At 43.4% G+C, this 14,167-nt stretch overlaps 1 protein-coding gene across 1 annotated transcript in view; it reads left to right on the top strand.

Annotated features, from left to right (window-relative positions):
- Nucleotides 1-11,768, top strand: part of LOC121954615 (sprouty-related, EVH1 domain-containing protein 2-like) — a 29,009-nt gene extending 17,241 nt beyond the window's left edge. Inside the window, exons 2-6 of the mRNA XM_042502245.1 lie at nucleotides 560-752; nucleotides 843-1,011; nucleotides 1,194-1,258; nucleotides 8,311-8,469; nucleotides 8,613-11,768. Of these exons, the coding sequence (XP_042358179.1) occupies nucleotides 560-752; nucleotides 843-1,011; nucleotides 1,194-1,258; nucleotides 8,311-8,469; nucleotides 8,613-9,401 (1,375 nt within the window). The 3' untranslated portion in view covers nucleotides 9,402-11,768. The remainder of the gene's footprint in view (nucleotides 1-559; nucleotides 753-842; nucleotides 1,012-1,193; nucleotides 1,259-8,310; nucleotides 8,470-8,612) is intronic.
- Nucleotides 11,769-14,167: the final 2,399 nt, after the last annotated feature.

Raw genomic sequence — 14,167 nt, 5'->3', positions numbered from 1 at the left:
CCTCAAACATTCTGCCACTGTGTGAAACCAGCTCTATAATAAACTGTTGTGCCATTAACACTCTTCACTCAAAAAATAAAAACAAGTTTAAGTTTATGGTTGATTTTTGTTGGTTAGGACCAGGATGAACCAGTCTTTGCTGCATGGGGAAGAGTCTTTGTTGCCTGAAGTTTTTTTATTTTATGTAAAATATGCATAGGTGGTGCATAGTGAAGATTTTGAGGTTGTTGCGCTCTTAAATATTGATTGAAACCTCCTGTATTCTTCTCTTATTGTCTGCTGACATGTTAACTGGCTTCAATTATAATCTTCATGAAGTTTAGATAATAGGTAGATAATGCAAAGTGTTTTGAAGTTGGATGGAAATGAAATAAAGTATCTAGCACAGTAAAAAAATAAGTAAACAGGAAATACTGTGGGTGGCATTTTAGATATGGCAACACCCTACAAGATTTTATCGTGTGTACTTATTAGTTTGACGATAACGGAGGCGGGCACAAAAACATACATTTCAGTAATCATGCTAATAATCTTACCTCTGTCTCTTTTGTCTCTGCAGTGACAGCTACATCGTGCGTGTGAAAGCGGTGGTGATGACGCGGGACGACTCGAGCGGTGGCTGGCTGGCCCAGGACGGGGGAGCTCTGAGCAGGGTGGGTGTGTGCCGCCTCCTGCCTCCAGAGCTGGCGCCCGTGCCGACCTCCAGCAGCTCCCAGTTCCTCATCCGTGGTGAGCGGCTGCGGGACAAACAGGTAAACACAAACAGAGACGTCAACTACAGTGTGTCAAAGTTCATTTAAGGATAAGATATGGAAATTGATGTGGAAATTCTCATTAAACAGGTAATCCTGGACTGTCCGCTGAGGAAGGACCTTGTGTACACCATAGCAACGCCCACATTTCATCATTGGAAGGTGGAGGACAGGAAGTGTGGCCTGTCCTTTCAGAGTCCAGCTGATGCCAGAGCGTTTGACAGAGGGGTACGGAAAGCCATCGAGGACCTGGCTGAAGGTAGGAGGACCAACTATATAGGTGCATGAAGTGACCCAGGTGTTCCTGTATCACGGATACCTCCTTGGATTCTGTTTATTTTCCCATGTTGACAGTCAATGCATGAACATTGATGCTATCATGAATGAACCATCCAGTAAAGTGTTGGACTCTTGAATTAAAGAATGTTTTCTTCTCTGTAGGCTCCACAACCTCCTCTACAGCACTCCAGAATGAGGGCGAACTTGGTGACGACGATGTCTTTACTGTAAGTTTCCTACATTCATGTACTACGCAAGTGGGATTTATGGGTAAAAGAGGGTCCAGAGTCATGATGCACCTGTGACATTTTTTAAAAATGTGTATCAGCCCTTAAATGTTGTCCATGGGACAGCTCTGGAAAGTCCTGCACTAAAAAGACCAACTTCTCCATATTTATTAAAGACTGATTTTGAAGAGGGGAAAGTTATCTGCTGGCTGTGATTGGTTGTTTTTCATGACGTGACATACATTGTGCGTTGGTTTATCTCAGGGTGCAGCCATCACACCCTGAAAGTAGGCTTGCATGCTATGCTGGCATCACTCTCGCTTTTAAGCATGCATTTTTCACTATATATAAATTTGAGGGCACAAAAAACATGGCCTGTGAATGCCCTGTAAAGGTGGATGCCCATAATACATCAATACATGTGACCAGAAATTGGCTTCCATTCATTGATTTGATGCAAAAAGTATGCTGGAAATCTGGGATGTGGACCAAGCTGCCCGCTCGATGAGATAGCGTGACAAACAATCAATCGAGCTGGAGCCACAAGCGAATGGGAGGATAGGGTGGACGCAAGTTTAGGCGAATTGGTCGCATATAGTGAGGATGCACCTTAAGGTGTCATGGTGCAATAACTCGGATGTCACATCTGAACAAAATACACTTGCTGGAAATAAGGACATTGACATAATCTGTCAATATCAAATTTAGCTAATTTTGCATATGATGTGTCTCCACACAAGTCTGAGTAGATCAATAAAGTAAGAGAGAAGCTGTTTAAGGTGACAGACACCCTCAGGATTCATCATTGAAGTTAAACTATTTCTACACACTGATTAAAAATGTAGCCAAAACCCCACAGGAGTCTTGTACAGCCAAAAAAAAATTAAAACCTTGCTTCGTCCCAGTAGCATAAAGTATTTCAACTTCACTTAGGATTCCCCCTGTGTCACATATACCTGCCACCACTCATGAAGTGTGTGTGTGTGTGTGTGTGTGTGTCTACCTTAAGCTAGAATGAAGGGCCCCCTCCCCCCACTCTGTAACCTGACACCAGGAGCAGCAGGCCGGGTCACAAGGTCACTTCCTGTATCCCACCACCTCGCTCTCTCCTGGCGACCCCCTCCTCTCTCCTTCCTCCTTCCTCACCCACTCTCTCCACCCTCCCAGTTGAAAAAAAGAGAGCCGCCCGCCACCAAACTAGCAGCTAGCAGCTGTTTCCCAGCTTAGCGCAGGGCCGGTGATTTACGAGAGGAAGTGCCTCGTGGTTCATCTTTGACTCGAGCTGTCTGTAAGGGCCAAGACTAATAGGTGCTCTGCTGGGAGTGTACAGCCACCACAGAGACGCATACAAACACATGAGGAGGGGCGGAGGGGAGGCTGCAGCGCTGTCAGAGGGGTGGAGCAACCCCTGAAATGGAGCGCTGGGTTTTTAGGAAAGTTAAAGCTTTCTGTGCAACAAATTCTTGACAGTTTGTTGGTTTATTGTTGATTAAAAAGCCGTTGTATTTACCCCAAAAATATGACTCAGCTGCTCACTTCTATTTCAGTTAAAGCTCTGTAGAAAACAACAACCTTCTTTCAAACTAGTGAGTCCAATATTACAAATTACAGTTTAATATTTGAAGCACAGGGATGGTTCATCCTGTGTGCCCTCGACCACGGGCCCTTTTTCATGCCACCTTTGCATTTTTACTCAGAAACAAACAACAGCGACATTGTGACGTTCCAGTGTGTGATTTGAGACAGCATCGTGGACTCAAACAAGGAGTGATGGGTGTGAAAATGTAACACAACAGCATTTGCCTCTAGCATGACATATGTGTCTGCAGCACTTTCTAAACAACAACAATGGCACAACGTGGCAATAATGATCATCTCTGTTATACCCGTCTCCCACCAATATTAGTGTGTGCACACAGGTTTTTCAAACACGGGTAAACCCGCTAAAAGTAGGCTATAGACTCCTTTCCCATTTCCAGTAGAGCAGAGTTGTGTACACAGGTGTGCCTTCCTGTATGTGTGTGGTTTTGGTGTTTGGTGTTTCTTTCTGTGTCTCTTAATGATTCAGTCTATCTTTCACACTCAGTGCAGACAAATCTGGACTAATGTTTAAGTGCTAAGAAGCTTAAATTAGTGCGTTCATTTAGCGTGTTGTGTTTCAATCAATGCCAACCAGAGTTGGAGGCGATAAATATCCGTGACTACTGCAGAGCCATTTGACGGGGATATGAATGTGGTGTGTACACTTGTCCATTGCATTAAAAAGCCAGGTGTTGGGGCCAGGTGTTGAGCAGATTGAGGCTTTATATGGCTGCTGATCTTGTCCTCTGCTTGGGTAGAAAGGTCTCGGATCTCATTTTTTCCAAATTTATTTTCAGCCACTGCCCACGGCCACTCCCATTGCGACCTAAAAGGTGGGACAACGCTGTCCCCCTATTCTGCAATCATACCTTATATCCAGAACAGCATGCTGCATAATGGCACAATATTCCTGCCTAGAACAAGTTGTGTAACAGGGGATACAAAAGACCTTGCACCAATAAAGGCTGTCTAGAGAAATATTTAGCATATCAGCTGAAAAACGTTTTTCTTGAACACACCATAAAGATTGCAGGTAATAACTAGCAGACTTACACATGCATTCGTCGCCTGAATGAGAGGAACTACAAGCCTGTAGTCTGAACAAAAAACATGTAATTGAAAGCACAGAGTATTGGTCAGCATTTTGGAAAACAACAATGGCACAAAAAATGTTTTGGCTTCTTGAAATGACACAAAAATGCAGTGTTTCATTTATATGAGTCATTTTCCTACTGGGGCTTCAACAAGCTTGATGTTGTCTTGTGAATAACCACCACATTGTCAAATTTAGAATTAACATTGAAAATCACAAGTTAAAGGGACACGCTGATGGGTTCAGTTCTGCTTGTGCTCCTCTCAGTCTGTGCTAATGACCTTTCCTAAAGTTAGCGGTGGCGGCAGGGTTTGTGAGGCGGGCAGTCGTGGACAGGGGGAAATGCTGCAGCAGATTTACAGCCTTCAGGGGGGGACGGGGGAGGACGGTGCGGAGGGGTGGGAGAGTGAGGATGGACATACTTCCCTAAATTATTCCTCGTTCGCCAAACCTAAACTTAACCCAACCCTTCCTCTGTCCCTCCCTTCAGCACGTCTCCCTCTCTCTCTGTCTCTATTTTGGCTCATTCACAACAGGGGGAGTGAGAGCTATTGAAGCAATTCTGGGCTCATCCCAGGAGAGCGAGACGGGCCTGTTGAAGGATGAATCCTCCCGAGCTTTGAGTCGGGGCATGTTTTGTGTCAGAAAATAACTTGAAATGCCCTCTGTCCAGCCTTGGGCCAGAATATATAGAGAGAGGATGTCCAGAAATATAAACTCTCCCCCTCAACTCCTCTCTGTCTCTCTTTTCTCGTATGCAGCTTGCAGCAGAAAGTCTGTGTCTGTGTTTTGAATTAGTTGCAGCCGTGGAGGCCAGCGTCGGACTGGTTTTAAACCGTATCGGCTCCTCCCCCCGGTAATGTCTTCTCCAGGGGGGCGGGGCCCGGAGCGGAGGCAGCATGTTATGTTATTTTTGGCCGGCTGCTCTGAGGGCTTTGTAAGAAAGCTGGGGGAAATTCTCAGCATGGCGGTATCCATGTGGGGAGCAGGATATAATCAGGGATAGCTTCAGCAGACAGACAGACAGACACACACCAGATCTGGGTCATATAACTCTGGCAAATAATTCAGAGGGTTGGTTGTAAGCGTGTTGGAGTTTGTCATTTTCATAAAGTTTGAGAATAAGTTTGTTGGGATTTCCGGGGGTGATAAGTTGCCTTGCAATGGACCGTGTTAATGCTGCAAGAGTTCCTGCTGTTTTGACACCCGTAGCATAGCACCGACCGGACGATGGAGCGATGAAGATGTCAAATCATTTGGAAGTAGTTAAAAAAATAAAAAATGCCAAGCTTTCTGCTGACCGCAATGACGGATGTAACCATTATTTGGGGTGTTGTTTTTGTTATATTAGATTTATTTTGGCAGCTTTTTTTCCAAAGAGACTTGTCATTTTTAGGGTAGGGCTGCAAAAAAACGATTTTTATTATCAGCTAATTTGATGATTAGTTAATTGTTTTGTCTATAAAATATTTTTTAAAAAATAAAAAAATGCTTACCACAATTTTTCCAGAGCACAAGGTCACTTCTTTTAATTTGCCTCTTTGGTCCAACCAGTAATCCAAAACCCACTGACTCTTCATTTCCTGTGATAAATGACAAAGAAAAGCAGCAAATTGTCATTTAAAAAGTTGGAACCAGCAAATGTTTGACAGCATTGCTTGAAAAACGTCTGATCATCAAATTGATTATCAAAATGGTTGGTGAGAAGGTTGAGGTTTTGATTATGTTGGACAAGTTGTGTGAAAGTTTGTAAGCATATGTTTTGATATAGTTTTGCTGTTGTTAAATCCAGACCCTGATCACTTTAATTCAATAAGAATGTGCGCCTTTTTTGGATTCTTTGTTCACAATGGAGGTGTTTTAAAAAAAAAACGTTTTCTGCAGGAATTTAAGGAAACACAGAGAGAGTAATTAATATACAAATGGTCATTTTGCAGGTGTAATATTCTTTTGTCCATTACTTTTGTTAATGACCAAATACCTGCAAAACTTTCCCATCATCTTTCGGTTGTGCTTAGTGTTTACTGCCACTTAGTGAACGTTTGCATGCTAACAGGCTCGACTAAGACAAAAAAAAAAGGTAAACACGTTATCATGCTTCCATCAAAGTGTTAGCATTTATCTCAAAGCGCAGCCTCACAGAGCAGCGAGCATGGCTGTGGACTCTAGTTTCATCAAAATGTACATGGTGAGCAATCTGAGCTTCAGTGTCTTGCTCAAGGACACTTCAGCATTTGGACAGGATCAAGTCAGATACAACCACAGCCGTTTATTTCTTTCCGTCTTTCCAGTAAAAGTTGAAGAGAAATAGGAACATTTCAACAGCTGGAATCAAACTTCAAATCTTTTTTGTGCTTGTCAGGTGGAATTTTTTTTTTTTTTCTTCGTGGAATTAAATCACATCGGCTTCGGAAAAACGGAAGCACGGAAATCTCATAGCTGCTGTGAGCTGCTGGCACAAGATCATCATGTAAAACTCAGCCACGGCCAAACTTTTTTTAGCTTGTTGATCATTGATAGGAGTTTCTGCTGCTCTTTTGACTCATGGTGATTATCCAAGTGATACTCAAATCAACACAAAACAAATGCAGAGAGGGATTTTAAAACAGAACAAGCCACCTTTGAGTAAAGAAATCTCATGAAGAAAGTCGTCTAAGCTTTCTCTCACTCAGACACCTGCACCCTTTCTGCTGGGTCAAACACATCTTGAATATCTCGCTCCTATCAGCTGGGACACTGCGACGCCCCACAGAGGCTGACCCCCAGTGTGCCTGTCTGAAATCTGTCTGTCTGAGCGCTACACGGCAGCGGCTCCACTGTCTAGTGTCTGGCCAAGGTTTGAGTTGGAGTGGAGCCCTGACAGCCTTTAACAGAAAGGGGACAGGATACTGTTCACACACACACACACACACACACACAAAAACACACACACAGTGGTGGAAAGAGACGGGAAGGTGAAATGTGTAGAAAGTGAGATTGAGGGAAAGAGGACAGGTTGCTGGGGGAGAAGACTCAGGGGAGAGGACAAAAAAGGTGATACTGCAAAATATTGAATGCTGGTTTCCGAATATCAACTCGCACCATCAACTTTATATCGAGCATCGCTAACCGTTAAACAATATTGTCTGTTAAAGTGGATTTAACAGCTGTGGGACTTTATGGTTGTTTTTGTTAGTGCTGAAACGATCAGTCAGATTAAAGAAGCAGGGTGTTGGATTTAGGGGTATAAATATTAGCAGAAGTGAATTATAATATAATAGGTATGTTTTCTTTAGCGTACAATCACCTGAAAAAAGAATCATGTTTTTGTTGCCTTAGAATCAGCCGTTTACATCTACGTAGGGAGCGGGTCGTCATGTTGCACCGCCATGTTTCTACGGTAGCCCAAACAAATTAACCAAACACTGGCTCTAGATTTTTGCAACAGCCGCTGGAAAAACGTGATTTTTTTAAACATAAAACTGCAATATTCTGTGTTTTTATTGGTTTAAATCACCAGGTCCAGTTGTTTTGGAGAGAAAGAAACTTCTGCAGGTAATTCAGCACCTGGTGAAAACCTCCTAAACATCTGGATCTTAAGGTCTGAAAGAAAAATCCTGAGCACCGATTAGGAGGTGTAAGGCTAACAGCCCGTCTGCGACATGCCAAACTGCGTTGTAGAAACACTGATTTGTGGCACGAAACTGCTTTATTCAGTGTTTTTACCGGTTTTTAAGAACCTGTTTGGTTTGTTTTTTAGATCAGGAGATCTTAGGGGATTTTTCAGCTCCTGGTAAAAATTGGATTCCACTAAATCACCCTAAATCTTACACACTGCACCTTTTACGATTAGCCAAAGGTTTATGTAATTTTTGGGGGGTTTTCTTGACTTGAGTTTTCTCTTAACTTAAACTAATGCAATCTAAATACATCAGTCCTGCAATAAATGTTACCTTCATAAAGGTTGTAATATTTCATTTTTGTCTAAACTGTTGTAGAGCAGTGTGGATTTAACTGTATTTTTAATTTGGAGGTTGCAGTTTGAGCTGAGGTGTTTCTAATATTGTGTCCATCCTATTTATTTATTTATTTTAACGCGGGTAGATCTAATTTAGATTTTATATTTGATGATTACGAAGATGTTTTCTCCGTGCATGTTGCAGATGTTTCATGGCAGATGTTGTTTATAAAAGTTTTGACTCACACACACTGATCCAAATGTGGATCAAGTGTCTCGAGAAGTAGAGCTCACGCTTCCTGTTTTCGCAATCAGAGCTGCGCCGACGCTTCCTGTTTTTGTTTGTCCAATGGTGGCGTCCTCTCACAGCAACTATTTGTTTGGCGTATCCAATCAGAGCGCAGCTTACAGCCGGCATCCTGTGTTTGTTTGTGTCCTCAGAACACCACAGACAGCTCATCCAACTCCTCCCAGAAACTGGAGAGCTCTCTGCAGCCGCTCGAGTCCTCGCCCCTTCCGCAGAGACACAAGTGCATGCTGGGACATCGCCACGACCTCCACGACCCTTACCGGCTCTCAGACCACTACTTCTTGGACCAGGTGAGACAAAGAGCAGACTGTGGAAAAGACATTTGTTTGGCTGTTTATTTCCCCTGATTTTGTTTAAATAAAGTTGTTGTTATTTTTTGTTTACTCGTCACCTGAACAAACGTAACGTGTTTTTATTCAATCTTTCTCATCAGCCGCTGTCTCGGCTTCCCCGCCATGTCACCTTCCAGGAGGACGAGGAAATCGTCCGTATCAACCCTCGGGAGCGCAGCTGGGAGCGAACCACCGAGCGTCACTACGGACGCCAGTCAGACCGCGCCTGGCTCACGGGCTATGAGGACTACCGCCACGCCACCGTGCGTGACAAGTTCATTCAAATGGACGACTCTGAGCCCTACGTCCACTTTGCCAAGACGGAGGCGCAGAAGCACGACTACACCTATCCTCTGGCCCCAGCCCTGTCACCCTCAGACTCTGACCCCGCCCTCGGACCCTTGGTCAGTAAGGGCCACGGCGGCTCATATCGCCAGGGCTTCTCCTCTGTGGTCTCTAACCAGCCCCGCTCCTTCCTCCCGAGCTCCTCGCCATCCACAAATGGCGGAAAGGGGCGGAAGGAGGACGGGTTAGAGCGCGCTCAGTGTGAGCACTGCGGCGAGGCCTTTTACATCTCTGACAACCGGAGAGGCCGGTGTCACGATGCGCCGGACCCTGTGCGGGCGTGCATCCGGCGGGTCAGCTGCATGTGGCTGGCAGACACCATGCTCTACCACTGCATGTCCGACCCCGAGGGGGACTACTCGGACCCCTGCTCCTGTGACGGAGGCGAGGGCAGCGGGGGAGGCCGACTCGGCTCACGCTGGTTAGCGCTGCTCGGTTTGTCCGTGGTGGCGCCCTGCCTCTGCCTCTACCCGCCTCTCCACGCTTGCCACCGGGCGGGGCTCAGGTGCGGCTGCTGCGGGGGCCGACACAAGGCCCTGAGCTGAGCCGCCGCGCTCGGAAATTACCCAACGCAAGCACAGGGAAAGGGAAGTACGGGGACAAACAGAGGGGACAAGTGGTCGTGGCTGCTCACTCTCTTGCCTTGGTTTCTCTGGGATTCTCTACAAATTCCAGACACTGAAATAAGCCAAAAAAAAACATTGGTGCATTTTCTGAACGGCCTGGGAAGATAAGCTCCCCCTTACGGCAGACAGTTCTCTCAGCTCTCCACGTGGCCATTTCATGCTCTGTTTCTAGTGAGAGAGCACTCTTTTTCAGGGGGCCTTTTTTTTATAGCTGACCTATATGTCATGTATCACATATGCAGGTACTTTATACTTTGTACACTGACTCGGCGTCAAAGAACTTGAATTGTTTCTTTTCTTTTTTTTTCTCCTTTTATGTACGCGTGGCCATTTTGTTTATATTCCAATATCAGGCCCGCTCAGCTCAACTCCAGCTACAAGAGAAATCAGACACTACACCTCTTTGCGTGTGTGAGTGTGTGTATGCGTGTGCGGATGCTTACAATGTGCGCCGAGGCCTTTTTGTTGTCTGTACTGCAGCTCATAGTAAAGCTCGTGTATATAGTCGACATAGCTCTCAACCATCGACATCTTCTTTGTTCACTGAGACAAACGTGGTACTCATTTTAATCTTCTAATATCCCAAAGATTCGTGTTTTTATTCTATTTATTTTCTCACTGAATTGACCTACCAGCAAAAAGGGTGCTGGGTTGTGATTCACTCACTGAACGAGACGGTGCTCAAAGTCACGGTTCTCTCCGTCTCCCTGCTCCTTACTTCAAACAGTGCCTAAACCACCACCTGAACCAGGAACCCATCCAGTCTTATAATTCCAGTCAGTTTTTGGCTCATTTTCCCAAACATACACTCGAAGCAGTGGGAGATTTTAAGGCTCTGATTTCCTCATCCTCTGCAGAACCTCAGTCAGCAGTCCGTGTCACGTCAAAGGACTGAAAAATCAATTAAGAGATACCGTTAAACTTGGTGCCCGTTATGCCTTAAAATGTGGAGTCTGGCTCCAGACTTCGCCCCCGTCCCTCGGAAGATGTCTGCCACGATGAAAAACCAGGAGCACAGTTACGGCTCCGAGCAATCAGCCTCACCGCGTACTCTTTTTAAACTTGGTTTAAAGTATTTTTGTAATGAAAAGGAACTCTTTAAAAAAAAAAAAAGGTTCTCATGTGAACTAAGGCCTCCAGTTTGCTTGCGATGTACAATCAGCTCCCCCTTTTAAAGCCTCTGATGGACCCACCAGTCACATGTGGACCAGCAAAGTCCTAACTGATGGTAATCGAAATGATTCAATTAAATAAGTTAAAAACTGTGTTTAAAATGACTTAAAACATAATATCCCTGCTCAAAATGTACATCTGAAAAGCACATTTAGATACTAAAACAGTCATTCAAGTTAAAATTAGTATAAATATAATTACAAATAACACAGATGAGAATACTTGTCATTCTTCAGTTGTAAAAGGAGTAATCTGACACTTTGAAAACGCTTTTCTTTTTGCCGAGAGTTTGATAAAAAGATCATCAGCACGGACATGTCTGTGATGCAGTTAGCTTAGCTTAGCATAAACACTGGAAACGGGGGGAAACAGCTAGCCTGGCTCTGTGCAAAGGTAACAAAATCCACCCACAAGCACCTCTAAACCTCACAACTTAACACGTTATATTTAGTTTGTTGTGGTCCGTACTAAATTGGAAGTTGGAAAACACAATTTGTGGTTTAAAGAGGGTTTGTGTGCGCATCTGTTTATGGACTATGTCTTTACCAGGTGCAGTAACTCTGCGAGTTAGAAGCCGCCAAATACAGTACAAATGAAATATGACGTGAAATACAGTGAGAACAGGCTGGCTGCTTCCTCAGTCTTCACGCTAAGCTTAATGTATTTTGGCTGCCTAAAGAGTATTTTCAAAAATGTACAAAGTATTCCTTTAAAGTTTCAGTAGGTAACGTTCATCTTTTTTAAAAAATACTTTTTGTCATACTTGCTCAAACACTACATCCTAACAGTAGCACATGAGACAGATGATCTGTGGAAACATCCTGTTTGTCTGGCTCCTCCTGATGCTCCTAAAGACATCTGCATAAAAACAACCAATCAGAGCCCGGAGAGGTGAAACTAAAACAAAGCTTTTCATTGTCGTCTTCTCTTTACGTGTCTCTGCCGTGTACACTGGTGTTGGCAAAGCGGTGTGTGCGTGCCTGAGAGACTTCTTACTGGTTGTTTTCAGACGCTGTGGATTTAATGTCATCAGGAGCACAAGAAGAAGAAGAAGAAACATGATTTTTTTACAGGTTATTTGTCTCATGTACTACTGTCATGTACTAAGATAGTTTCAGCAAATATGACAGTCATTTTTATTAAAGCTACTGCAGCTTTAAGGCCCAAATATTTTTATTGTAGACAACTAACTGAAACCACAGTTACATGTGACTGACGGGCACTATCGCTCTGTCCTACAGCGTATTTTTCCCCTCTATTCCAGATTTGGTACATCATAACGCCCACTCAGCAACGTCAGATTAATCAGACATCTGTGTCGATGTACAAACTCGGGCATTAGAGGAAATCAAAAACGCCAACAAACCTGCCTGTGTCACCCGCTGTGTGAGTGATGCTGCAGTCGGCCAATCACACTGACAGCACAACACTAAACTGACAACCGCCTGGGTGCTTTATGCTTCGTCGAAGCCCGGTTGATGGCAGCATGAGGGGATGTGACCGGGAAAACAATAAGCTTTTTATAATTTAAAAAAAGAAAAAAAAAAAAAGGAAAGAAGCAGGACATCAGTAGGGTCCCATTGGAAAAGAACGGGAGTCCGAAAAACAGCTGAAAGGCTGGAAACAAACATCCACCCCTGATTGTTTTGCCAAGGAAATGTCACTTACTGTAGTTAAAATACAGAATGTCTGAGGATGTCCTTTTCCCTTCCCTGGTTGTGTCTGTTTCTTACATCCTGTCCTGTGTACCAGTATGTAGGTCGTTTGTGTGTGTGTGTGTGTGTGTGTGTGTGTGTTTATCCCACATCCCTTTCCCCTCTCCTGCTCCTTGATCCAAAGCTACTGGGATCAGCTGAATACGCTATCACGTATTAACACCTATCCAGTGTAATCACATCCTTGGATGATGTGATGAATCAGGGACGGGGCCAATCAGATTGGAAAGAGCGCGTGTGAGTGTGTTTAATCTTTTTTCTCCGTCTCGTCTGGTGTTTGAGTGTGTTCTCACATGTCAGAGCCATTTACAAGTGCCTGAACGCATCCTCTTTTATCTCCTTGTGTATTTAAATTGAAAAATTAAAGAAACGACACCCTGTAATGAATTAGACCCATTTTTTACGCTTAGTATTTTTACCTCTGTAAAAAAAGAGCAAAAATTATATTATATATATCAAGTGTATGTTGTACATTTTTATTTCTATTTTTGTTTTTTTTTTAAATAACTGTTTCTAACATGTACGATGGATGTAGCTCTTGCTTTCGAGAAGGAACAGGAAGTACTTTGTAGATACTGAAGGGTGGCCAGGTCTGTGAGAAAACTAAAGTGAAATGTGTGTCTTACCTTCCGCCTCCAATAAAATGAGAGAAAACAGTGAAACCACACGCGAGTCTGCTGCTTAATTTTAGACTCAGACTGACGGTATTTCCCCGTTAATGGCTATTGCAACAAACCGCAGCTTTTCTGCTGTATGCATTATCATTTACCTCAGTGCTCCTCCTGTTTTAGTAACTCTATCAGTGCGTCTCATCAGCTCATAAAGGGGAAAAAATGCGTCAAACGACTTTCTGGACATGGACGCTAATAGTAATAAAAACATGGAAATATAAAGATAAGGAATCATAAAGGAATTTGCGTGAGAAAAATTGTGGAGACACTAAAAACAAGACGAGGAGTCAACTCTTATTATGTTTACATGACGTTAGAAAGAGTCAAATTACTGTGTTAATCCGATCCAAACTGGACCATTTTTATGATTAATTTTTTGGCTTTTTGCATTTATCTGATAGGAAAGCCAAAGCATGAAAGTCGGACGTACTTCCGTAAAAACATCGATTTTCCCCCAGTGCTTGTATACTGGGACAAGGACAGTACTCCAATTAAATGGCCTAATTGAACGACGACTGTAGCTCCACGGTACTGTGGATGTAAACGTACTGGCTCGTGCTGGCCCCTCTGTGCCGCTGTACCTGTAACAACAGTGCTTTTGGACCTATTTTCTCAGCTCAACGTCCTCTAAATGTGACACATCAAGGAGATCTCTCAAAGGATTTTATGTTCTCAGCAACGTTTTTGCTCTTTGTCAAATGTTCATTGTTAGTTAACCTGGTGAATATGTATAAAAATATATAAAATCACTTACCTACAGCATATGACCTTCTGATGTTATTGCAGCATCCTCGGCTGTATGATGGTCTGCTCTCAGACTGACGGCTCCCCAAAACTTTATTCACCAAACAGCAGCTCCAAAACACACCGTGAACACACCGTCAGAGCTAGGATGAAAAACAAAAACAAAATATTACAACACTGTAGCCTTTCAGTCTTCTAATGACGTTTAACCACATTTCAAATATCTTGTAAGACACAGTTTATATTGAAAATAAATAAGAATTACTATTTAGACAGTTTAGACAAGCATGAAATTACACCGTTTAACCCTTTTTAACTCAATGACAATTTCCAATTGGGTGCTTTAATTTTTAAGCTATATTTAACCTGCAATATTTATTCA

This window comes from Plectropomus leopardus, chromosome 15 (assembly GCF_008729295.1).
Source record: "Plectropomus leopardus isolate mb chromosome 15, YSFRI_Pleo_2.0, whole genome shotgun sequence".
Taxonomy (NCBI): Eukaryota; Metazoa; Chordata; class Actinopteri; order Perciformes; family Serranidae; genus Plectropomus; species Plectropomus leopardus.
This window is presented reverse-complemented; position numbering and strand designations above follow the sequence as displayed.